This window comes from Anolis carolinensis, chromosome 1, assembly GCF_035594765.1.
Source record: "Anolis carolinensis isolate JA03-04 chromosome 1, rAnoCar3.1.pri, whole genome shotgun sequence".
In the NCBI taxonomy this organism is placed as follows: Eukaryota; Metazoa; Chordata; class Lepidosauria; order Squamata; family Dactyloidae; genus Anolis; species Anolis carolinensis.
Window position 1 is genome coordinate 303,675,937 of NC_085841.1, and position 27,567 is coordinate 303,703,503.

Here is a 27,567-nt window from a genome sequence, read left to right on the forward strand (position 1 = left end):
GGAGAGGGAAGTAGACGAAGCCTGAGGGATCCCATTCACTGGCGCGCTTTCTTCTAGGCCTCCTCCTCCTCCGAAAGATTTTCGCGCCCTGTGGCTCCGCCTCCTCCTCACAAACAAACAAAAAAAAAGAAGTCTTGTTATGAAACTCCCGAGGAGGCGCGCCTTTCCCGCGCCTTTGAGGGAAACACAAACGCCTGAGAAGGAGAAGGAGGAGGAGGAGGCCGCGGTTGAGGTGAGCAGCACTGACCGGGCTTTCCTTCTGCGGGGGAGCCCCGCCCCGAGGAAGGAGGCCTGGCCTTCGCGCTTTCTTGGGGAGGGGGCTCCCAAGTGGGGAAAAGCCGTAGGAAGGCCTCCCGCCTGCCCCATACATCGTATTGTCTGAGGGGAGGCTTCAGACGTTACCAAGGGCCCTCTCGTGCACGTGAAAACGATAGGGATCCAATTTCCTCACTCTTTGGGGGTTATGTACTTAGAACTTTATTTTGTTTTTGTTCCCTTCAGGCAGTTATGACAGTTGAGAACAGGCACTAGAACAGGCCTGGGCAAACTTGGCCTATACAGGTGTTTTGGACTTCAACTCCCACCATTCCTAACAGCCTCAGGCCCCTTCCTTTTCCCCCTCAGCCGCTTAAGCGGCTGAGGGGGAAAAGGAAGGGGCCTGAGGCTGTTAGGAATGGTGGGAGTTGAAGTCCAAAACACCTGCATAGGCCAAGTTTGCCCAGGCCTGCACTAGAGAGATCTCACATCCCCACTCTTTGGAGTTTTGTTTTATTTGGGAAATCATCATCACATTGTTATAATTATTACAATTATTTATACAAGTGCTGCCTTTTCTCTCTTAAAGGGCCCTTCCACACAGTCATATAACTCAGATTACCAAGGCAGAAAATCTCACAGTAATAATAATAATAATTCAAAGACTATGGCAGAAACCAGTGTGGGTGGTCCCGGTGGTGATCGGCGCATTGGGTGCCGTGCCAAAAGATCTCAGCCGGCATTTGGAAACAATAGACATTGACAAAATCATGATCTGCCAACTGCAAAAGGCCACCCTACTGGGATCTGCACGCATCATCCGAAAATACATCACACAGTCCTAGACACTTGGGAAGTGTTCGACTTGTGATTTTGTGATACGAAATCCAGCATATCTATCTTGTTTGCTGTGTCATAATAAAATAATAATAATAATAAACAGGGTTTTGGAGCACAATATTCCTGACATCACGATTGTGTTAAAAAACAAAGTATGGATTGTCAGTGTCGCAATCCCAGGTGACAGCAGGATTGAGGAGAAACAACTGGAAAAGTTGATATGAAGATTTAAAGATCGAACTACAAAGACTTTGGCACAAGCCAGTCAAGGTGGTCCCAGGGGTGATCGGCACACTGGGTGCAGTGCCTAAAGGCCTTGGCCTGCACTTAAACACAATCGGTGCTGACAAAATTACCATCTGCCAGCTGCAGAAGGCCACCTTACTGGGATCTGCTTGCATTATTCGCCGATACATCACACAGTCCTAGACACTTGGGAAGTGTCCGAAGTGTGATCCAATTCAACAGCCAGCAGAGTGTCTGCTGTGGACTCATCTTGTTGTGTTTCAAATAATAATAAACTTTATTTTTATTCTGCCCAAAGAGACACAGTCATATAACCCAGAATATCAAGGCAGAAAATCCCACAATATTTGCTTTGAACTGGGTTATCTGAGCCCACACTGCCATATATTCTAGTTCAAAGCAGAAAATGTGGGATTTGATTCAGATGTGTGAAAGGGGCCTCAAAGCGACGAACGGGGCTAAATGAAACCTAGGCCATTTCAAGCCTCAAGACTATTATAAACACTAAAATAGATTTAAACCTGGGGTGATGTAAAAATAAATAGTTCAAACCAATCATGCCTATTTGAAAAGACAAAAACATCACACAACACACACACACTGGCTCTGTCTTAAAAACTTTTTTCTTTGAAAGCCTAATTGTTGGCGAAAGTATAGTGTTCCCTCAAAATGTATCATTCTGAGGGAAAAGAAATTATTGGCAATAATACCTACCTGCATTTGTGTATGTATGTATACATACATACATATGTATACACACACACACGTGCGCACACAATCGAGATTCAGTATCCCATATCCAGAATTCCGAAATCTGAAATACTCCAACATTAATCCACAGCTGAGATATTAACACCTTTGCTCTCTGATGGTTCAATGTACACAAACTTTGTTTTCATGCACAACATTATTAAAAATATTATCTATAAAATTACCCTTAGGCTATGCCTAGAAGGTATAGATCATAGGTTTCCAAACTCTGTGTCGTGACGCATTAGAGTGTAGGTGTGTCACGCAAATGTAACGAGAAACTTCTGAATCTATGTTAAATAAGCAATACATCATATACAGTGTTCCCTCGCTACTTCACGGTTCACTTTTTGCTCCCTCGCTGTTTCGTGGGTTTTCAATTAATATTAATATACACATAGCGGTATTTTTGCTGTTTTGCAGGTTTTTGAAGTGTGCAAAGGGTTTTGGAAGGGGGGGGGAAGGGAAAAATAAAGGGAGGGGGAGGGGAGGGAAGGGTTTTAAATAAAAAGGGTTATTTAGCTTCCATTCTTCTCTGCCTGTGTACTGTATATTGTAACTGCTAAAATAAAATACAGACTGCATTGTAGTAAGTGGTCTGTGGTTTGCTCTCCTCCACACATAGAATAAAAATAGTGTCCCTACTACATAAATTTTCACTTATTGCGGGTGGTCCTGGAATGTAACCCCCACGATAAGTGAGGGAACACTAATTTTAAAATATAAATGAAAGGTTTTCATGAAATATGTTGCATCCCCATACATTTCATAATTACAATTTATGTATTTCATTTAAGGGGTTGGTTTAACCTCTGGTTTGCTAGTAAAACTGAATTACAGTAGAGTCTCACTTATCCAACACTCACTTATCCAACATTCTGGATTATCCAGGCCCGGGCTGTGGCGCAGGCGAGAGAGCAAGCCAGCTGCAATTAACTGCAATGAATCACTCTGACCAGGAGGTCATGAGTTCGAGGCCCCTCGGAGCCTATGTTTGTTTGTCTTTGTTCTATGTTAAAAGGCATTGAATGTTTGCCTATATGTGTAATGTGATCCGCCCTGAGTCCCCTTCGGGGTGAGGAGGGCGGAATATAAATGCTGTAAATAAATAAATAAATAAATTTGTTTTCAATATATTGTGATATTTTGTTGCTAAATTCGTAAATACAGTAATTACTACATAACATTACTGCGTACTGAACTATTTTTTCTGTCAAATTGGTTGTATAACATGATGTTTTGGTGCTGAATTTGTAAAATCATAACCTAATTTGATGTTTAATAGGCTTTTCCTCCTTATTATCCAACATATTTGCTTATCCAACGTTCTGTCGGCCTGTTTATGTTGGATAAGTGAGACTACTGTACTTCCAAGTCACAAAATGATGCGTATCTAAAAAAGTGTACCACCAGTATGATAAGAGCCACAGTGGCACAATGGGCTAAACCCTTGTGCCGGCTGAACTGCTGACCTAAAGGTTGCCGGTTGAAATCCTTGAGATGGAGTGAGTTCCTGTCTGTCAGCTCTAGCTTGCAGGAACATGAGAGAAGCCTCCCAGTAGGATGGTAACACATCTCTGGGCAACATCTCTGTAGACGGCCAATTTGCTCACACCACAAGCGACTAGCAGTATTTTCTCAAGTCACTTCTGATACGATAAAAAACCCCAATATGATATGTTTGGAAAACTTTTGTGTTGATGAGACATAAATGAATTCTGTGTTTAGACTTGAGTCTCATCTCCAAGATATCTCATTATATATAAGCAATATGGAAAAATGTAACATTTCTGTAACATAATTTAACATAAGGGATACTCAACCAGTATGCCCTTAACAAAACTAAAGATTCCAGTAGTAGAGAAGTGTCACAAAATTACAAGATAAACTTTATGGGGGTGGGTGGATTTGCAGCTCTGTGCGTGCACAATGCAAGAAGTGCATTGCTATACAGGGACTATTTGAACACCTGACATAAAACTATAATTTATGAATTTGTAACCCTGATTAATTTATAATTTGAATCATCATAATAATATTTATTTTTCAAGACAAATGTATTTTCTTGGACTTCATATAATAAATATAGCCATTACTCGTATTAAAGGGATCCTAGTTATCAGCTAAGGGTTGGGTCTAGGACTCCCCATGTATACTCAAGCTCCATTATATTCAATGGCATACTAAAGTGGTGTCCTTTATATAAAATGGTTTGCTTTTGGGGGTGGGGGGGGGGTTTGAATAATTTTACAATGGGATGTTTTTACCATAGATGCAAAATCTGTAGATATGGTGGGCCAACATTTTTTCATGAAACACATTTCTCCTTTGTAGGAGTGCAAAGCTATGTCCGAACAAAAAATATATGTGAGACAGGCTTGGGTCAGAGAGGTCTTATAAAGGTCAAATAGGAATTTTCTATTTGATGGCTAATTCTACTTATTATTTATTTAAGACATTTGTATAGTCCGCTGTTCTCACCCCGCAGGCGACTCAGGGCGGAGCACAACATATATATGACAAACATTCATTGCCGGAACATAAATTAGCTAATACACAAACACTAAATTCACATTATCTCCACTTTAAAACTGATTGTTTAAATTGTTTAATTGCTTAATTCTAGGCATGCCACCATTTGGATAAGCTTTTTTGTTTACATATATCAACATTGTTATTTGAGGGTGATACGAATAACTTTATCACTGAAGGTATAATGTCAAAAAGTGGAACACAGAGTTTTTATGTACATTTAAAGTTATACTACTGGTATCTGTGTCTCCCTCCCCTCCAGTAGATAGGTGTACTTTTTGATTTGTCTGAATGCCAAATACAGTCTAATGGGTTGACCCTCTGCAAATGAAAGACCATTAGATATGACTACTTCCCAAAATGTTAATGGATAACTGTATAATGAATAATAACTGCCAAAATGTGTGTCATTCTTGTGTATGCCTCTGGACTCCCTGCAGTGCCTGATGTTATCTAGTCACATGATAAAAAAATTAAAAAAAAATATTTCAGTAACACAGAGACACAATTTGTGGCAACTTATCATAATAGTCTGATATGCAGTGTCATTCACTGCTTATCAGACTATTATGAAATATCTACTATGGCTGTACTGTATTCCTAAATATACTTAGGCTCGTTCTTTGAGTATAAACCTTCATAAATTTGTGCTTTAAATTATTTCTGCCTTGGAAAGGGTTGCTATACTATGGTAATTAGACCACTAATGCCTTTCTTATTAAAATTATTTCTCTCTGTTATGTAAGTAAAATGGCAGTCAGGTAGATATGCTTTGCCTTTTAAAGTATTGTATAAAGGATACCTTTATGCAGATAAATGACAAAGCAGAATACTTCCTATGGTTTGTCTGAAGTCATGTACACACAACTGCCCTAACTAAACTGGATGGCATCTGTTCAGTACTTGAATAAGAGAGTTCTTACAAATCTTCAGTACTGTGGTGGAATGGTAGTACAGTATATATATGTTTTTAAAAGAGAGAGAAAAATATTTTTTAGAATTTCTGGGACACAAGTAATGGTTTTAAAGTGTTATATGGTATATGCAGTAATGATAATTTTGTAAAAGAGCTTCCCATACCCCAATAATCCTTTTCTTCTCGGTTCTTTTTTTGCGACATATCAGATATTTGTAAAGAGGCAACTAGCCAATAATAAATCTACTACCTCAAATTACTTTTTTCCATCTTTTCCCTCCCCCCACTTTTTTTTAGTATGAATTTTATTTTTACTTTATTTGGAAATGTTTAATGAAAAATATTTGGAAAAAATGTGTTATATGTGCCACTTTCCACTTTTAGTGGTACTTTTTAATGCATGTATGTTACCTTGTATTTTAAAATAAAATGTTGAATGTTCAGTGACAGTGATGTTTCCTTTCTCCTTGGTCTCTTTCAGTGTTTGAGCATAATGGCCCCTGGAAAAGATTCAAAAGACAAGAAGCATCTCAGGACATGTGAGAGTACATCAGAAAAAGAGATAAAATCAAATAGGAAAAGAAAACGTGACTGTGGAGATCTAGAAAATGAGCCACAAACAAAAAAACTAAATGTGAGGAAAGCTCCCAAGAGTCTGGACAAAGCTGGTAATCTTGGATTGTCATTATTATTATCATTATCATTATTACATTATTATTTCTACTCCATTTTATCTCTCTAAAAAGACACCCAAAGTGATTCTCATAGTTTTCGCAAAACTAAGGTCCTGTGATGTTAATTTAATTGTATTCTGTTTGTGTTGTTTCATCATGCAAACATTCAGATATATAAAATTTCCAGAAATTGTGAAGCCACAAAAAGGGTTTTTCACTTCAAAATGGAAATTTTCAGAAAAAAAGTATTAACTCCATTTTATAGAATGAAAGTTTTTTGTGACTTTAGGAACACAATACTTATCATTATGCATATGTTTGTGTCACATTAAATTAGTATGTTTATATATTACAAGTATAGTTTGTTCAAAATATAATTACAAATAGAACCTACAAATGAAGTCACAAGATCCTGAACTGTAAGGAGTACCCAAACGATAAGGAATCTGTTGGGTTTTTAAAAATGATTTCAGGACAGCGAATACATTTGGTCAAACATTTTATCAATTCTAAAAGAAAACGTGTTATTATAAATTATTTTTTCAAGGAAAGGGTTTTGGGAAAAATAGAAAACACTTAGATTTTTTTCTTAATATTTTCCATTTTCTTCAGGGCCATCATATTTCTAGCTATCATTGCATTGTACAACACTTTTTCTTCCTTTCTGTTTTAGAACCTTTCCTTGAAAATGTATCTTTGAGTGTTATATTTTATCTGTTTCTTCCTCATGTGGCAATGAGATTATGTGATAAAACTCTCTGCTTTGTGGGTTGTTTAACAATGAGGATAGAGCTAAAGAGATTCTCTGTGTGTTTAGATATAACTAAACACCAAAGGTATTGAAGTAATGCTTAAAATCAACAGATAAACCTCTGTAAGCTGATTTACTCAGCAACATTTTCCTGGACAACAATGTTTTTAGGCTTTTCCATGAAGTGTCAGCAGATTTGTTAGTTGCTGGCTGTTTTTTTCCAACAATGTGCATGTTATATAACTTACAAAATGAACCTGGAATATTCTGCCTCAACAGGAACTTTAGAGAAAGGCAGGGATATATATCCTCATGATTTGGAATTCTCTGGAGGATTTCCTCCTACTCTTAACTTGAATCAGGTTGTGTTTTTTCTGTGAACACAGCACTTCAGGTCTTTACCAAAATAAAATCTAAAACAATCAAAGAACAGGATGGAAAAGCAACAAAGAGAATACAATGGGATTTTAAATTCTACAGTAATGTCATGTACATTGAGCTTACTAGAGCTACTCTATTCATCTATTCTACTTTTGAGTATTGGGGTGGGAACCTGAAATATATGGCCTTTCATTCCGCTTACTTGAACAAACTCAGCTAGTGGGGAAGAAATGGAGAGTTTTATGTCAGATGATCAAACTGAGAACTGATTTTTTGTTACTGTTAAATGCCTTAAAGGCACTTAATAGATCCTGTCTGATATTGGAAGCTAAGCAAGGTTAGTCCAGGTTAGTACTTAGTTAGGAGACTGCCAATGAATACTAGGCACTGTAGGCTCTGTTTCAGAGAAAGGAACTGGTAAAACCATCTGAGTATTCTTTACCTAAAAAAAACTCTGTGAGATTCATGGAGTTGTCATATATTGAGAGGCAACTTGAAGATACATACAAAAAAACACACATGGTATAATGTCTTTTTAAGTATAAGGGCTGACACATTTTGCTCCCCATGACTTGTAAAAAAATGTCTTAATATTATTACAATCTGAATAGCAGATAACATTTCCATTTTCAGAAGGAGAGCTTCTGTGCATATCTGTCCATGTAATCTTTCACACATCTTGGGATACTTTTGTGTTAAAAATGGCCAAACTCAGGGTGCATCTAAAATGTACAAATAATGCTATGGAATCATGGATGCCCCAGTTTGAGGAGGCAACAGCACTCTGGGAGAGAAGACTAAGGACCTTGTAAAGCTGCAGCATTGAGCTGTTGCAGTTAAAGTGGTGTGAAGTTGCATTAATTTTACAGTGCAGATCTTCAGATTCTGTGTACTGTTTCATTTCCTATAACTGGCTTTGTCATCTTGCCCATTAAATCTTTCTCTTCACTGCTTTGTTTGGTTTTGGCATAACATCCATCCTAATAAATAATGTAACGAAGATTGGGGCTGTACCATATATCATAACCATCTCATATCCATATGTAGCAGAAATTGAGAACTTGTGGATCTCCAGATATTGCTAGACTGAAAATTCTCTGAGGCCAAGCCATCATAGCTAGTGGTAAAAGATAACTGAATTGCCGTTAGACACTATCTAGAAGGTGATAGACATCTAGCTCAAACTCAAGCCCCATTAACATCACAGACATGTTTGGTGAGGACACAGGAAATGTGTCTGTGAAGTTAGTGGCTGGTCCCAGGCTGTGAAACTCCCTTCCATGGGAAGTCTGGTTGGTCCTCCTTGCTTTCTGCTGGCAGACAAAAGACTTTATATTTAGACAGATCACATAATTATGTTTCAAATTGTTTTATATTATTTTAATCATGATTTTAAATAATACTGTTACTTAACTGTTTTTTAACTTCTGAAAATATTTTAATATAGTAATCTTGTTTCAAATCTTTTTAAAACTCCCATTTCTGGAGAAAGCTGGGGTAGAAATGTAATAACAAACAAACAAACAAACAAACACAGAAATAATTAGCACAATCTAAACTGAAGTCAGAATTAGATATACTCATAGTGCATAATAATTATAATTCACTTCTTGACTTCATGCTAGCTATAATTCTCTCAACTTTAATGTTCTTTGAATGTACCCTGTTTTCCCAAAAATAAGACAGTGTCTTAAATCAATTTTTGCTCCCAAAGGTGCACTAGGTCTTAATTTCAGGGCATGTCTTAATTTTTCCATGAAGAAGAATTCACAAAGTGACCCACTGGTTGCCTGACTCCGCGATCTCCCACTTATACAGCAGGGACAGTATTGCAGCGTTTTGCTATGAGGGGGAGCTTTGCTAGATCTTACTTTCAGGGGAGGCCTTATATTTAGCAACTTAGCAAAACCTCTACTAGTGTCTTATTTTCAGGAGATGTCTTATTTTCGGGGAAATGGGGTCTTAGTTGTACTTCATCTAATCTCTGTGCAGTGGTGTTGGCCAATCTTGAGAATATTATCTAAGCATCTGATACATAGTAACTTAGGTTTTGTTGTAACATGTAGGATATTTTTCTTCCCCTGAATTTGCATTTTTCTCCTAGCTCCACTTTCTCTTATGATCACTCTTTTGCACATATTGTACAGCCCCAAGAAACTTTAGGATACAGGGGCCGCATTGCATTTTAAAATTGGACAGATGGGCCAAAGCAGGCTTTCCTCGTCCTACAAAAAAGGGATCCTGCCCTAGAAAAAGCCCCCCCCCCAGAAAATAGGGGAACAGGCTTCCCTCAGCCCCTCAAAGTTAGCGAAGCAGGTCTCTCTCTCTCCACAAAAAGGGGAACCCTGCACAAAGGGAGGCCTGCAAAAAGGGGCCTTCCTGTGGTGCGTCCTATGGGGCCTCCCCTCTGCTGTGGTCTTGACCTACAGAGCCTCCCCGCCGGTGGCACAGCCTACAGGGCTTCCCTATTGTCGGCAGCACAGCCTAGAGAGCTTCGCAGCAGGGCTTCACAGGCTGCGTGCTTCCTAGGCAAGGATGAGTGGGGATACCATAGGCCCCTCACAGAGCCTCTGTGCTTCATGGAGCCTTAAGGGCTCCATGGAGCACACCTGAGAACCACTGGAATAGATATACAGTTGACTTCTTCCCATTCTAAGCATGTTGTTGTATGGCAGGAAAATCTTTCAGTTGCTCCATGATCCGAAACAGAGGCGTGTTCTCCCATCAGCTGGAAATGCAGAAAAACATTGTCCATTATATTTATCAGAACATGCTGGGAAGCACTATCAGGGCACAGCTGAAAAAGGTGAGAATTTCTGCTTGTTAACTGTCTGAATAGCTGAGTTCCTACAGTTGCCGTTCATGTCTAATGTCATCATTTTCAAAGCAGTAGCTATGTCAGTTAATTCATGTATGAAAGCAATACATTTGCTTACCAAAAGTCAGTTTTCCTGGGTTTAAAACTCTCTGAGAAGATGTATGTAATGTACTCTTGTGAGCTATGCAAAATGATGGAATGAAAAAATTAATCGGAACCACTGTTTCATAAAATTCTTTAATTTCAAGAACAAGATGTCATATTGCCACAAAAATTGAGCAAAGTAGTTCAGTTCAAGTGATTTATCAGACAGTAACAGTACAACTAAAGTTGCCCCAGTGACCGCTGTTGGAAGTAAATAAACAGACATCTACATGCTAAAATAAATGTGTTAACCATTTCAGTTCATTTCTCCTTAAATTTAAGGTGACTATATAAGAGGTACATGTTATTGTACATATTTAGAGACAAATATTCTGATAAAATAATTTCTTAATATAACTTTGGATTTGTGATTTATTTTTTTCAATCAAATGCAGGCAGACCCCAACTTAGGAACAAGATCAGTTCTATAGGTTTGTTTTTAAGTAGAATTTGTTTGTAAGCCAGAACAGGTACATTTAAAAAGTGTAACACCAGTCTGTGTTTATCGCTGGGGTTAGGTTCCAGGACCACCCGCAATAAGTGAAAATCCGCAAAGTAGAGACACTATATTTATTTTAATATTTATACATTATTTTAGTAGTTATACACTATTTTAAGTCTTTATCAACCAATTGTGTGTTGATAAATCGCCTCCTTCTCCTTCTGTTGCAGCTTGGGTTCCTTTTCTCTCTCTTCGGCTTCCCCTTCCTCCCTTTCTTAGGCTGTAAATTGTAATTTTTTATAATTTATAATAGTCTTTTAGAGTTTATTGAAAAACCACAAAACAGTGAATCCGTGAAAAGTGAATCACGAAGTAGTGAGTGAACATTGTATAGGCTTTATATAGCATAGGGAAGGGTTTACACCTCTGTGGTGTCTGTGCCCCTGTTCAGAAGATTTCACTGCACTTTCTGTCCTTGTGATAATTGTATTTTGAAAATTTGGCTTGTTGTGGAAACAAAGATTGATGATAAAGCTTCAGTGGAGACATCTTTTCCCCATGATAACTCTTTCAGGAGTGAATTTCCCTTCCTAGGAGTAGTTTTCTCTCACTTCCTGTTGTCTCACCCCCATTCTTAACTATGAGTCATTTGTAAGTCGGATGTTTGTAAGTTGGGGACTGCCTATATTTCTATTCAGTAGAGTTTGGTAACATACAGTCAATGTAAGACAAATAAATGTGCAAAATCCAATCACGTTCTAGTTAGGGCACTGAATTTCTTTTCAAAAAATGTTCAACAATTTTGTGGAAGTCTCATATCACTGGATGTGCAAGCTTATTTTACTGAATTTCCAGAATGTCTTAGATATATTAGTTATTAAGTTTTTATTATCCTTGGGCCGACAATTTTTAAAAAATGACAATTAGGATAAAAGAGTCAGGAACATGGGGAAATAAGCAAACTCAGGTGTGTTGTTGAAGGCTTTCATGGCCGGAATCACAGGGTTGTTGTGTGTTTTCTGGTCTCTATGGCCATGCTCCAGAAGTATTCTCTCCTGATGTTTCGTCCACATCTATGGCAGGCATCCTCACAGGTTGTGAGGTATATTATATGGCCATACAGTCTGGGGCCCCTGGTGGCACAGTGTGTTAAAGTGCTGAGCTGCTGAACTTGTGGACCGAAAGGTGCCAGGTTCAAATCCCGGGAGTGGAATGAGCGCCCGCTGTTAGCCCCAGCTCCTGCCAACCTAGCAGTTCGAAAACATGCAAATATGAGTAGATCAATAGGTACCGCTCTGGCGGGAAGGTAACGGTGATCCATGCAGTCATGCCGGCCATATGACCTTGGAGGTGTCTATGGACAACGCCGGCTCTTTGGCTTAGAAATGGAGATGAGCAGGTGTGCTTTCTTAAAAGTTATAGCTCGTGTTATAAGGAGCTGTTTTTAAAACATTTCAGTTAGGCTGATGGAATGACTGCTGCCACCTAGCATATTGTGAAAGCAGAAGGCAGCTTATTTCAAACACCTGTTTATTTTCTGCCCATCTGCTTTGCGGCCTAGTAGAATGGGACACAAACCACAGGGTCTGAATATGTATGGTATTTAGAGGGATATTTGAGCACAGAAAGTGGAACCGATAGAGCACCAAATTTAAACCATCAGCCATGATCTTCATGTGCCAGGTCCATTGTTTATTGCTGGGGAGTTAGTTTCACTGTGTAGTAAGTGTCAGTAAGAGTTATACACTTAAAGTAGAGGAAATTTGAGAAGCAATATTTTAAGAAGTATAAATCAAGAAGTAGTAAATATAAATTAAGAAATAGGGCAATTTACCAAGGTATCAATCTGTCTGGTTTTGCATTGTGCATCAAAGTAGCACGTGCATGTGAATTGCACAACTTAGATTTCAGTCTCTTATTTTTTCCACAGTGCCTTCAGGTGCCGTTTGTACGTTCTCTCCATTCATATTGCCTGTTTCGAACAGCAAGTCCTTTCAATAGAAGAATTACATGTCTGGAATGGCATCCAACACACCCCAGCACAGTTGCTGTGGGCTCCAAAGGTGGAGACATCATCCTGTGGGACTATGAAGTGCTTAATAAAACCTGCTTCATAGAAGGAGTAAGTCATTATGGAGGTCAAGTGTAGGATCAGCCTATACTGAGGCAATGTATGATGCTCATCAGTAGATTAACTGTGTAAACTACTTTAGAATTCAATTGCCAATGCGTTTGTGTTGTAGTTTCCTGATTTTCTATGCAAGTGAAATAATAAGTTAGGCAAGGATGTGCTTAGATGGCTAACTGTTATTTCTGCTTGGAAAACCTGAAAGATGAGTTTACAGGGGCATTTTAGAATTAACTTTTCATGTTAGCTTCATATTTTCTCAAATTAGAAGCATTTTATTGAAAGAGAGAAAGTTCTTTTAATACAAATTATATGTGTTGTTGGCTATGTAATTGTGTTGTATTGACAAACTTTTCTCATATTACATTTGTGTTGCGCTGTGGACAGAGATTCATATTTTTCTAGAACCTGGATTCATATGTAGAAAAAGAGTACCTTTCTCCTGAATTCCTGAACATCTCTGAAAACTGTATTGTGTTGCTGTTTGAATTTTTCTGTCTGTTTGTGTTGACTCAAAGAATATTATGATTTTGGCCTAGACATTTGTGCTTAGAACTCAAAAAGCATGAGGCTAATACATCAGATAGAATAATAAACAGTATAATAAATTTGCATTCCTATGTTATCCAAAAGAATAGAAAAAAGGAGAGGGAGACAGCAACACACAAGATATTTATAGCAGCCATTAATGCAGCCCCTAAACTAGCTCCACAATATTGTGCATATCCTGCATCCTTACTTGTTTCCAGCCTTATCCTTTATCATCATGATCTATTTTTCTTTTTCCATATGCAAAACCAAATGCATATGAATAAATTACAAAGGTCTATTAATATGCACAACTTAATTCTAAGAATCTGTTATCAAAATGGTTGGTATCCTTAGACATATTCATTTGATAGCTATTCAGTTACCAAGTGTTTGACAACTGCTCCCAAGGCAACTCATACCTGTAAGGAAAATGAATAAGTGAATTTCAGCAATCCATAATGATAGCCATCCTGATAAGAATACTATGTGAGGGAAAGTTACATGATCACACTGCACCATAGCATTTAGCAGGAATGATATTGGTTCTGCCTTGGTCAGATCACACCTGGAATACTGTGTCCAATTTTGGGCACCGCAGTTGAAGGGAGATGTTGACAAGCTGGAAAGTGTCCAGAGGAGGGCGACTAAAATGATTAAGGGTCTGGAGAACAAGCCCTATGAGGAGCGGCTTAAAGAGCTGGGCATGTTTAGTCTGCAGAAGAGAAGGCTGAGAGGAGACATGATAGCCATGTACAAATATGTGAGGGGAAGTCATAGGGAGGAGGGGGCAAGCTTGTTTTCTGCTGCCCTGAAGACTAGGACACGGAACAATGGCTTCAAACTACAGGAAAGGAGATTCCACCTGAACATCAGGAAGAACTTCCTCACTGTGAGTGCTGTTCGACAGTGGAACTCTCTCCCCCGGGCTGTGGTGGAGGCTCCTTCTTTGGAGGCTTTTAAGCAGAGGCTGGATGGCCATCTGTCAGGGTATTTTGAATATGATTTTCCTGCTTGGCAGGGGGTTGAACTGGATGGCCCACGAGATGTCTTCCAACTCTATTATTCTATGATTCTATGGTTGCAGGGACCTGGACATTCTCCTTTTCATGATATTTGCTCAGTCTAGCTGAAGTGTCACAATGATCCTGTTTACCTTTTGGGAAGTTTAGTAGCACAAACTGATGAAAGAATAAGAAGGACTGCCCTCCTTTCACATCTCTGAGTGGTATTCTGTTTTATTCATCCCTCCTTCATTGTAGATGGGAGCTGGAGGGGCCATCACAGGAATGAAGTTTAATCCTTTTAATCCTAGTGAGCTGTACACATCATCAGTTGCTGGAACTACTGCCCTCCAGGATTTTAATGGAAATACAGTCCGAATCTTCACCAATACCAACGACTGGGAGTAAGACTGCAATTAATTATTTCCATGTTTACCTCCTTCTGGTAATTAGAAGGTAACACAATTGGTGCAGATTTGGGGCTAGCTTTTTCAGTCCCCCTCTCCTTTATTTCTGCTGTCCCACTCAGTACTTAGATGATTTGCTGTTCCTGAGCCACAAATTCTGTTTTAATATGATACTCCTTTTAGCCCACTTGATACAATAAGCAGCCTTCTTCACCACTGAGAAGAGCATAATTGTTATCAGATTTCAGTGACAACCTCACAATTGAGAGCAAATTCAGTGCTGGCACCATAACTGGGATATATATGTCAAATTTTACTTCCCCCTTCCCTGAGAAATTTCCCATCTTTGTTTTAGCCACAGAAATTAGACTTTAAGACAGATTATGTAGTTTAATAAACAAGGTGGAAAAATAATTTCCAACTTAAACCAAGTTGAGAAACACATTAGCTAGAGATGATCATAAAACAACAGAATGCCTTACATTACAAAAACCTGATTAAGACAAAATTGCCAACAAAATAATTTGCCTACTCCTAAACTCATCAGACAGAACAATTGGCATCTGCAACAAAACATTACAGTGTTCTGTTCAGTTTTCCAGCAGTTACGCATACATTCTTTGAAGTTATGTGGTTCCATTTTCTCTCACCGTTTCCATCTTTTTTCCTCCATGACAGACATCAATCTTTACTCACTCAGTATAGCCACTTTCCATTGGGCTGTGTCTTTTATTCACTTGGTTAGTTGGTTGACTGGCTTACCCCTTTTGGAAACACTTTTTCCTAAATGTTTTTGTAATTCTGCAAAATGTTAGGTTCCCTTATTGTATGTGGATAATGGTAAGTAAAGACTAATAGAGTTTGACAGTGATTCATTTTCCTTTATGCTGTGTCAGACCCAATAACAACTTCTCTCTAAAAATGAATAAACAAACAAACTACATGAGCAATCTCATATGTAATATTGAGGGCCAGTATGGTGAAACAGAGCATAAGATTGTGACTGGAAACTAGGCTTTGAATCCCAGTTCAGTCATCACCCACTGGGTGGCCTTGGACAAGTCATACTCTCCCAGCCTGAGAGGAAAGCAAAAGCACCTTCCTTCCAAACAAATTTTGCCCCAAATCCACTTTAGGTTCACTGTAAGTCAAAAATGGCTTGAAGCACCCAACAAAAATATTGGAAACTACTAGATACTCCTGCATTTGAAGGAAACTTTCTGGGATGATATTTGGAACATTGAGCCTAGAGACTGTAGGCTTCAACATGGAATGCTTATCTCATTCTTATTTTCTTAGGCCTGGAGATAGGCCATTCTATGGTTAAGAGATCACATCCTGCAGTCCAAAAAAGAGGAAGGCAGTACAGCTGAAAAAAAAATCAATAATGTGTAGCAAATAAATTGATTTTATTCTAGAGTACAGTATATTCACATTTTCTATAAATAGTTATGGATATTTACCAGTATCTTGAGGAAAGATGGAAGATGATCTTCAACTCTTTTTAAACCCATGATTATAAACCCTTTTCAACCCATGCTGTCTTTTGAAACATAAAAATTATATTTCCCTTTCAGCCCCAAAGTATCATGACTAGAATCAAATCAAAATATTTGTAAATTCGGGATAAAATGTGGGTGATAGATATATTTTGTATGAGGCAAAAAGCACAAATTATTACCTTATACAACAACTAGTAAATTATACTGTATTCTGATTATAAAAGGCCCAGAAAAGATAATAGGTATATTGCTGTATGGCACAGGACGATTCAATAAAGTACCTACTTAAAAAAGACATAAGATACAATTGTGTCCTTCCCATTTTCCAAATAATAAATTAATGAAAATGCCTCTGTTGAACATCCCACTGTTCAAGAATCTCTGCCATATTTTGTCATCGGACTTTTGGTTCTTTTTTGCTCTTTGTTTTGAAAATTGGCACTGAAATTGTTGGGAAGATGCAGAGGAAGAACAAAAAGTGAATGTAAATGATTCTAAAGGAGAGAACTAGTGAGATGAACTTACCAGTACAAATGTAATCTTATGTTTTTGTTTTAAACAGTGGATAAGTACTTTTTCAAGAGGATATTATATAAATTGACTTTAATTCTGAATAGAATTTATATGCAAACATCTGAAAAAATAAGTAGCTAGAATAGAGCCAGTTTCAGAAGTGTTCAGAGCTAACAAGTTCAGTTGTGACTTATTATGTGAAATCCTGTAGAGCACAATTCCTTAAATGTATGGATTAACACCCATCAGTATCAGTTAGTGATAAAAAATCTTGGGGTGATGTACTTCCTGAGTGTCATGATTCCATTCACACTGCACAGTTATAGCACTATTTTTCTATGTTAATTGCCATGTCCATGTCCTGTGGAATCTTGGGATACCATAGATCTTAGAGATCTCTGGCTATGAATTCCAGGTGCTTTTTCCCAAATTGCAAATCCTAGGATTCCATAGATGGAAACCATGACAGTAGAATATTATGACTATTACTATATAATGTGAAAGGCCCCTCAATTTAGGAAGACTGATCTAGCGTCTCCATGTGTTCAGTGCATCCATGTTAGGTTGTGCTGACTGCCTATTCCCATCCTTTCCCATTAACTTGGGTGTGTTGCTCTCCTGTTCCCATCTGTGTTTCAGAAAGGCCCAGGAGACTCTCTTGGAAGCATGAAATTCAGCCCGTTTGAGTTGGAAAAACTTTATGTGGCATCAGGGGATGGCACCCTTAGACTACATAACCTTGAGGGCCAAACTGCACATGTGATTTCCCGGACCCCAGCCTGTGACCATGAATTTCATGATGTTTGGTGAGAAAGGCGGGCCTATGGGTTAGCTCATAAGTTCCGACTAGAACAGGACATACCTTTGAAATATACTGGTGTTGTTTTCATGGATGTACAGGAGGTATTATGTGTCTATTTGACAATCTAATCTACTTGAGTGATGTGAGGAGGAGAGTGTTAGATTCTTTGAAGGTGCACTTTATATGGTACGACTGATTTGTAGGGAGGCACAACAGTTTCAATAAAATTATAATGTTTTACTGCTGGAAACACATATAGTATGGATAAAAGATAAGCCAGCTTCTGGAATTTTTCCCTGCCTAGTGCCCTGCATTGAATGGAAGTCATTGAATATAAAGGTCAAGTCACACGATTAATAACAGATGTTTTGAAGGTTCAAGAAACGTGGCAGTTTTTGAAAGGGAAATGAATGGACACCCAAGTTGGATCTCATGCTCTGGAGCTATTATTGGCTTGTTACCAATGCTTGTGTTTAGAATTGTTTTTGTTTGTTTCTGTGAATGCTAATCTGGTCTCGTGAGTTCCAGCACTTTAAAATGTGACAGTTTCCTGGGGTCAGTATTCATTTCAAATAGTTATTTTAAAACATGAATGAGTGTAGGGATAAACAGTTGGCCTTTTGATTTCAACTAGGATTTTTGCATATTTACTTTATTATAATACTTGGTAAGCAGATATCCTTGGACTCAGTTTAGTTAGGATTCCATTCCTTCTTTTAATTCTAGGATGGCATTGTTTGCATTTTATAGGGCCTGTGAACACCCTTATATTATTTGTTGCAAAAATGACAGTCCTGAATTTGTACTTATTTCTTTTTTAGTTTCTGGTACTGCAGTGTTGATGTATCTGCAACATGCCGGACTGTGGTGACAGGTGATAACGTGGGCAATGCCATCCTGCTCAGTACTGATGGTGAAAAGGTTTGTTGCCCCATCCTTTTTGTCTGACAGGCTTTTTTTGACAAGACACTTTTAAACTGGCCTAAATTGTTCAGATAGTCAAACCTCAGAGTTTTCTGAAACTGGTTTACAGTCTTAGGGCTCTTCCACATAGCCATATAACTCATAATATCAAGGTAGAAAGTCCCACAATATCTGCTTTGTACTGTGTTATCTGAGTCCACACTGCCATATATTCCAGTTCAAAGCAGAAAATGTGGGATTTTATTCAGCTGTGTGGAAGGGGTCTTAGAAGCAGATTCCAAAGAACTCTCATTCAGTGAATAGTTTGAGAATCCTTTGTTCAAAATGTCTGAAGTTTGATTCTAAACAGAGTATGTACAAGCCACAGACAATGTACCGATGATTTTATATAATGTGATATTATCTATTCATTTTTTGTCCTTTTATGATTTTATATAGTCCCCTGAAAAAAAAACCTTAAAATAACAACCAGGTCAAAATGTGTCAGTCTTTTCCATTTATAAAACAGCCATTTTAAAGCATTTTGAGACTTGTCTTTTTCTTCTGTGTATTTCATTTGATGTTCCCCAGTTTCTGCTTTTTTTCCTACTGTGCTCTTAAAACAGTTTGCATTCACTAACACCATTCATGTGATGTTGCAGCGGTATAGAAACTCTGTCTAGCTGATTTTGTCCCACCATTTTCTGGAAGCTATTAGACCTGGGAAGTCACTCCAATTGTGTGATTATCCTTTATCAAATGTTCTTTCTTTAGCATGAGGTTGGGCCACGGTTAATAAGGTTTTGTCCCAGTACAACTCGCTCAGTTTAACTTTGGTCAAGTTTTTGGTGTTGACTGAGCATGTACTTTTTTATGCCTTCTTTTAAAAGATTGCATTATCTCTCAGAAAAGTCATGTACAATGTCTAATATTATAGACCAGAATTTCTTGCTCTGTTAAAGACCATGTCTTTTATGTTCAGATATGGGATCTGAAACTGCACAAAAAGAAAGTGACTCATGTGGAATTTAATTCTCGCTGTGATTGGCTCCTGGCTACAGCTTCAGTGGATCAGACAGTTAAAATCTGGGATCTAAGAAACATAAAGGACAAATCAAGTTGTCTTCATGTACTTCCACATGACAGAGCAGTCAATGCAGGTAAGACAGAAAAGTAAGCACTCTCTTTTGTTGGCTGTTTACCCTCCTATTCATTCTCAACCCTTAAAGTGCACCTCTAACTTTCAGTTCAATCCCCTTTATTATCTTTTCGTCCATCTACTATGTCAGCTGTTTCTGTAGCTCTCCATTGGTCTAACTAACTCACAGAGTAGTTTGAATAAAATAAATTAAGGAAGTATTACAAGTTGTGTGAAATTTGTATCAACTGAGAAGAAAGTTGGAAGAAAATAAAATAAAGTTCTATGTGTACTATTTTCGTTACTTTTGCACAAAGGAAAAAATAATATTCAAATGAGCTTTCAGGCTTGCCCAGTTTTAAATCTAGGTTTTTATGTCAATGTTCACCCTTCAGAATTAGAAATCTAGAGGAACTAATGTATGGCAATGATGTATGACAATGTATTATGCTTGTTCACAGTGAGATTATTCATAACTGAAATGTCTAGGAAACAATATAATAAATGTAATCAGTACTTTGAAATTTTGCTTGTTTCTTTTTCATTGTGCATACCAATGTGATTCTACATAAATAAATATTATTGTAAGCATTTTTTTTCTCCTGTCCTCAGCGTATTTCAGCCCAACTGATGGTGCTAAGCTACTGACTACTGACCAGCACAGTGAAATCCGGGTTTATTCATCTTCTGATTGGTCCAAACCACAGCATTTGATTTCACATCCCCATCGCCAGTTCCAGCACCTTACACCTATCAAGGTGAAGAAATAGAAATAGAAGTGGTAGTGCCTATGTGATTGTAACAGTGAGTTATTGAGAAAAAGACACAACTCTTGTATGGAAACTTATTGGGAGCCTTATTTTGGGATAAGGACATTTACATGTACAGATTGAATGCCACAATATGAATGGCTTTATTGTCTCATTTTTTTCATGAGTCTACATTAATAAAACTTACATCAGGCTCATATATAAAGAAAATATGTTGTGGACAAAAACTGAAGGCAGGCTTAGGCAAAATGAATCATTCAGTAAGAGGCACTAAATCATAAGAAGAATAAATAAAGCACTAATTGATCTGTTGGTTTGTCTACAAGTATCACATAGGCTATGAAAATTCATTTTCTACCTCTCTGTTTTTAAAAGTCTACCATTTGATCTCATGGAAGGTTTAGAAATTTAACTTGGCTTGGTAGATTATAGCTTCAGAGAGTACCGTACATTCTTGTTGTAGTTCTCTGATATATTTCAACTTCAGCAGTTGTTTTTCTTAATCACTTCTTTTACATTTTAGGCAACATGGCATCCTCGTTATGACCTCATTGTGGCTGGTCGTTACCCAGACCCTCTTTTCCCAGGATACACAGCAGATGAGCTGAGAACTATTGACATATTTGATGGGAACAGTGGAGAGATGGTGTGCCAGCTCCATGATTCAAATGCGTTGGGCATTATCTCAGTAAGTGTAGAAATCTGGATTCCAAGAAGCTGCTATGCTCACGGTTGCTTATGGGGTAGAAAATCAGTCGCTGAGCAAAAAAATAAGTCTGTGACTTGCTGAAATTGTGTGCATAATATTTCTAAGTTCACCCCCATCCCTGCTTTAGAGACAAAATAGCTGCATACCGGCTCCTAAAATAGTTTTTCTTTGGTTTCCTAAGCACCACATGCTGTGCTGTCTGAGGAGGTGCCCTTCTCTGAAGGGATTTTTATTCCCTTTTCTAATATCACTGTATTTGTTTATTATTTGAGTGGTGTCCCTATCCTTCCTCACCAGATCCACATCTGTGTCTCATGATATACAGCCGAGGGAAGGGTTTAGCATTCAAAGCTCTGCTGATTTGTGCAGAGCTTTTCTACATTCAATGCTAGGCCTTTCTCTGTCGCTCCAGAATGTTCTGGTGTCTGATTTGACAAGGGAGCAGCTGACAAGGTTTTAATACATTGTTGTGTTCACGTTTGCAGCTCAACAAGTTTAACCCTATGGGAGACACACTGGCCTCTGGAATGGGTGAGTGACTGATTTGATCATGAAAATTTGATAATAATTGGAATAAAGATAAAAATAAAAAGGTACTACCTAAACAAGAATTAGCTGGAATTGATTGTTCTACTCATAGCACTTGGTAATATTGTGGACCTGACATATCTGTGGTGGTTTAGTTTCAAGACCCTGTGCGGTTATGAAAATACGTGGGTGGTCATTTGACATATTAAATAGCGGCGAAGTGCATGTGCATGCTCCAATGTTTCTGTGTTCACATTGCTGCCATTTAACAATAAAGGATGTAATGATTTGTGGTTGATAGAAGTCATAGATCTGGAGCTCACAGATCCAGAGGACCAATTGTTTTAATATTGGCATATTCTATCTAAAACATAAAATACTTTAACAATTTAAAAACACTTAATCTGACTTTCATCAAAGATGTCAAGGCAACTAACACCAAACAGTTTAGATAATATTTTAATAGCAGTCGCTATGTTTACTTGATCACATTTCCAGGAAGGAAGGATTGGTGGGCAATTCATGCCTTTACTCTCATGGTCTTTTGCTTTAGTTCTTAACCTTTAACTGGGATTTTCTATCCATCTCTTGTGGGGTTTCCTGATAATTATCTACTTTGACACTTGATAGCCTTTTTGTCCGCTTATAAATAGACGTTTTACAATAATCTGTCTGCCAAAGAAAAGAACTACTGCCATCTGTTGGTTTTTTTTTTTTTGCAGTAATACTGAAGAGGGAAGGACAAAAATACAATTTGGTGTTTAACTTGGGGGGTAGGTGGGTTGTTTGTTTTTAGATTTTCAATATAAATTAGTATCCAAGACTATTGACATTTTAGAACCAATACAATAGCCGTTGTGATTATTCCTTATATTTTACTAAAATTACAGCAAAACTAACATGTGTTTGCCAATTTTCACAGATGTGTGTACTTCATAGGTTATAAAGCCCTTTCACTCTTGCAAGAAATTAGCTCCAGGTGTGGTTATATAAAAATACCCTTCATCATCACAGGTATTAAAGTTACATATAAAGGAAATGTCATGTGGTCATACAAAAGCAAAATACTGTATATAATTTAAAAAGTAAAGAAAAAGAAATAAAACATCAAGTATACATGCATTGCCATGCTTGAAGATACCATGCTGCCTATATTGTCATGGGGAAGGTGAATTATTCACATACCCCAACCATTATTTGGACTGGATAAGGGCTAAGAAACTGAAATTAAATCCTGTCAAGACAGAGGTGCTCCTGGTCAGTAGAAAGGCAGAACAGGGTATAGAGTTAGAGCCTATGCTAGATGGAGTCACACTTCCTCTGAAAACACAGGTTCACAGTCTGAGAGTGATCCTGGATTCATTGCTGACCCTAGAACCCCAGGTGTCAGGAGTGCCTTCTCACAGTTAAAACTTGTGTGCCAGCTGCGCCCATACCTTGAGACACCTGACTTAGCCATGGTAGTCCACACCTTGTTCACATCCCATTTAGACAACTGCAACACTCTCTATGTGGGGCTGCCTTTGAAGATAGTTCGGAAGCTACAGCTAACTCAAAGATCGGCAGCCAGGTTAGGTGCTCTGTAAAGGTAGAGAACCACTCCCATGTTGCGGCAGCTCCTCTGGCTGCCAGTCCATTTCAAACTGAATACAAAGTGCTGGTTGTTACCTATAAAGCCCTAAACAGTTCAGGTCCATGCTATCTGTCAAATCGCATCTCCCTATATAGACCATCTCGGGCACTTCGGTCAGTGGAGGAGGCCCTGCCCTCAGTCCCACCCCTGTCACAAGTGCAGTTGGTGAGAACAAGAGAGAGGGGGCCTTCTCCGTGATCACCCCTGCCACTGGAACTCCCTCCCTAAAGAAATAAAAATGGCCCCTACCCTCTTCTTCTTTAAGAAAGAGTTGAGGACACATCTATGTACTTAGCATACGGAGAGGAGGAGGCTTAACATAACTATCACCTTACAGCTGCTATGATCATGATATGGTCAGGGGTCCTCAAACCTTTTAAGCAGAGTGTCGGTCCACAATCCTTCAGACTGTGAGGGGCCAAATTATCATTTGAAAAACAAATTCCTCTGCACACTGCACATGTTTTATTTTTAGTGCAAAAAAACAACAATGAATAACACAGTATTTAAAAATAAAAACAATTTTAACCACCATAAACCTATCAGGATTTCAATGGGAAGTGTGTGCCTGCTTCTGGCCATTGAGATAGTCAAGTTAATTAGGTTTGTTGTTGTTGTGTGCCTTTAAGTCATTTCAGACTTTGGATAAGCCTAAGTCTAAACTGAGGGTGGGGCCAGGTAAATGACCTTGGAGGGCCGCATTCGACCCACGGGCCTTAGTTTGGGAACCCCTAGTCTAAGCTGAATTACAGCAATGCCTGAACGCCTTCTATAGTCTTGTCATTTTAATCTGTCTGGGTATACACTGTGTGCAATAATGTTTATACTGGTTTAAGTGTTATGTTTAAATTCATTGTTCTTTCTAATCTGGAATTTTTATTATGTTATTGTTATTTTTCATTTTTTTGATACTAAGTAATGTAGTTGTGGCATTGAACGTTTGCCGTTTTATACAGTGGGGAAAAAAAGTATTTAGTCAGATACCAATTGTACAAGTTCTCCCACTTAAAATGCTGAGAGAGGCCTGTAATTGACATCAAAGGTAGACCTCAACTATGAGGGACAACATGAGAAAACACATCCAGAAAATCACATCGTCTGATTTTTTCACACATTTATTTGCAAATTATGGTGGAAAATAAGTATTTGGTCAATAACAAAAGGTCATCTCAATACTTGGTTATATATCCTTTATTGGCAATGACAGAGGTCAAACGTTTTCTGTAAGTCCTCATAAGGTTGGCACATATTATTGCTGGTATGTTGGCCCATTCCTCCATGGAGATCTCAAGAGAAGTAATGTTTTGGGGCTGTCGCTGGGCAACATGAACTTTCAACTCCCTCCAAAGGTTTTCTATAGGGTTGAGATCTGGAGACTGGCTAGGCCACTCCAGGACCTTGAAATGCTTCTTACGAAGCCACTTCTTCGTTGCCCCGGTGGTGTGCTTGGGATCATTGTCATGCTGAAAGACCCAGCCACGTTTCATCTTCAGTGCTCTTGCTGATGGAAGGAGGTTTGCACTCAAAATCTCACGACACATGGCCCCATTCAGTCTTTCATGTATACGGATCAGTCGCCCTGGTCCCTTTGCAGAGAAACAGCCCCAAAGCATGATGTTGCCACCCCCATGCTTCACAGTAGGTATGGTGTTCTTTGGATGCAACTCAGCATTCTTTCTTCTCCAAGCATGACGAATTGTGTTTCTGCCAAACAGTTCTACTCTGATTTCATCTGACCATATGACATTATCTCAGTACTCTTCTGGATCATCCAAATGCTCTCTAGAAAACTTCAGTTGGGCCCGGACATGTACTGGCTTAAGCAGTGGGACATGTCTGGCACTGCAGGATCTGAGTCCCTGGCGGCGTAGTGTGTTACTGATGGTAGCCTTTGTGACGTTGGTCTCAGTTCTCTGCAGGTCATTTACTAGGTTCCCCCGTGTGATTCTGGGATTTTTGCTCACCGATCTTGTGATCATTTTGACCCCACGGGGTGAGCTCTTGCATGGAGCGCCAGATCGAGGGAGATTCTCAGTGGTCTTGCATCACTTCCATTTTCTCATTATTGCTCCCACAGTTGATTTCTTCACACCAAACTGCTTGCCTATTGCAGATTCAGTCTTCCCAGTCTGGTGCAGGGCTACAATTTTGTTTCTGGTGTCCTTCGACAGCTCTTTGGTCTTCACCATAGTGGAGTCTGAAGTGTGACTGCTTGAGGTTGTGGACACATGCCTTTTGTACTGATAACAAGTTCAAATAGGGGTCATTACTACAGGTAATGAGTGGAGGACAGAGGAACCTCAAGAAGAAGTTACAGGTCTGTGAGACCCAGAAATCTTGCTTGTTTGTAGGTGACCAAATACTTATTTTCCACCATAATTTGCAAATAAATTTGTGAAAAAAAAATCACACGATGTGATTTTCTGGATGTGTTTTCTCATGTTGTCCCTCATAGTTGAGGTCTACCTTTGATGTCAATTACAGGACTTTCTCAGCATTTTAAGTGGGAGAACTTGTACAATTGGTATCTGACTACTCCCCCGCCCCCACTGTATGTATGTTAACTGCCCTGAGTCCCTCTGGGGAGAGAGGGTGATCTAGAAATAAAGATAATGATTATTATTATTATTATTATTATTATTATTATTGACACATAGACATAGTATGACACAGCAAATGAGATTTATTATTATTATTATTATTTGCTTGTAATTCTTATTCTGAAATGGGTCCTGTAGACTTAGAGCCAATCTTGCATAAACTTTAATATTTGGAAAGTAGGTCTGGCAGATGATGCTTGACTTTTGGCACATGCCTCTTTACCAAACTGTACATTGAGGGTGGTGTACTTGTGATACTTTAAATTTGGAGAGCAGCATGGCAAGTGACTCAGGATTGTGGACACTGAAGTATCTGGAGAGCCACTGGTTCTCCAACTCAGTGCATGTGAAATATTTCTAAAACAGAATTCCCCATACTATTCCTGTTTCCTTACAGGCTTCAATATTCTTATCTGGAGCCGTGAGGAGATGGTGACCAAAAAGCAGGAGCGTCTCATGCAGGCTATGACAGAGCAAGGAATTGGATGCAGAAATGTATCTCGACAAGGAGGAAGAAGACAGAGGCCGTCAAACCCAGGAACAAGCAAACTTAAAACTAAACTACTCAGTCTTGAATTAGAGAGCTCTAAAACTCAGACCAAAGAACGCAAATTACAAGAGAAAAAGAAAAGGAAGAATACAGAGGACTAATCAGGCAAGCTTCTCTGTAGTGTGGGGTTAGAACAAAACATATGCTGGCATGGTGGCTGGAGTGGCTTCAAAGGTGGCAAACTCTTTATTCCCAACCAGCTTTTCCAGATCATGGAATCTGGGTTTCAAAAAATAAGGCATTCTTTATTGAAGACAATGATGAATAAATGTTCACTTGGATTGAAATGGGATGAAAGAAGCACCATATTTGTGCATAGCCACTGTTTTTTAATTGCCTATGGGATGGCACGCACAGAGCAGCGATCTGGAGTACGCTGGCAGTTCAGGTTATTGTTTTTCAGAACATTCAATTTACTTCCAGCAAATTGAGCAGCCTGTTTATTCTCCTTTGCTAGGCCCATATTAAAAAGGAAATGGGTCTTTGTTCCCTCAAGCTCTTCTTCCAGTTGAGCTTTTTTAGGGCAACAGTTAATCTATTCAAATTTGCATGTGTGAGAAAGTTATCCAGTATTTCAAACTTGGTTGGGACCTAGATTTAGATTGTGTGGGACCTTTTTGAAAAGGCTGACTGTAAAGGTTTTTGTTACTATGTTCTTTTGTTCAGCACTTATTCACCATCCAAATGCTTAATAAATATTTTGTATGGGGCAGAGTTGTTGTTCTTCTAGGCATAGAAAATGTAGCTATTTTATGTAAGGGTTTTGTGAACTCTTTAGTCAAGAAAACTGTCAAGTTTTGTGTCTGGAATATACAGTCTGCCCTCATCCTTCATAGGTTGGGATGTAAAAGCCCAGTGAAAGTGGAAAAAATGCAAATATAAATAAAAATTAATAAAACTATTTTTTACCAGAGAGATCACTTCAGCCAGAAATTAACCATAGGATCAAGCTGGAGACGTAGAAATGCTGACAAGTATTTTCTAGGCATTTTTAGGTCTTCCAGCATAATTCTATGAGTGTGTATTTTTTTTGGTTGTGTATAGGGTAACTGAGGAGACAGCAGCAAATAAAGTAATTTGTAGTCGTGTTCATTTGTATAGAA

General features: G+C 38.5%; 1 protein-coding gene across 2 annotated transcripts; it reads left to right on the forward strand.

The window, feature by feature from the left end:
- On the forward strand, positions 1 to 27,567 carry ddb2 (damage specific DNA binding protein 2). 2 transcript variants are annotated; one of them, XM_008105003.3, is made up of 11 exons: positions 1 to 232; positions 6,021 to 6,207; positions 10,021 to 10,151; positions 12,680 to 12,871; positions 17,471 to 17,637; positions 18,455 to 18,554; positions 19,519 to 19,696; positions 20,287 to 20,432; positions 20,968 to 21,132; positions 21,639 to 21,684; positions 26,312 to 27,567. In XM_008105003.3, the coding sequence occupies exons 1-11, from the start codon at positions 140 to 142 to the stop codon at positions 26,563 to 26,565; spliced, it is 1,659 nt and encodes a 552-aa protein (XP_008103210.1). In that variant the 5' UTR covers positions 1 to 139; the 3' UTR covers positions 26,566 to 27,567. The 2 variants fall into 2 exon arrangements, with proteins under 2 accessions (XP_008103210.1, XP_003214666.2); XM_003214618.3 differs by lacking the exon at positions 17,471 to 17,637 and adding an exon at positions 14,668 to 14,813 and having other exon boundaries at positions 6 to 232.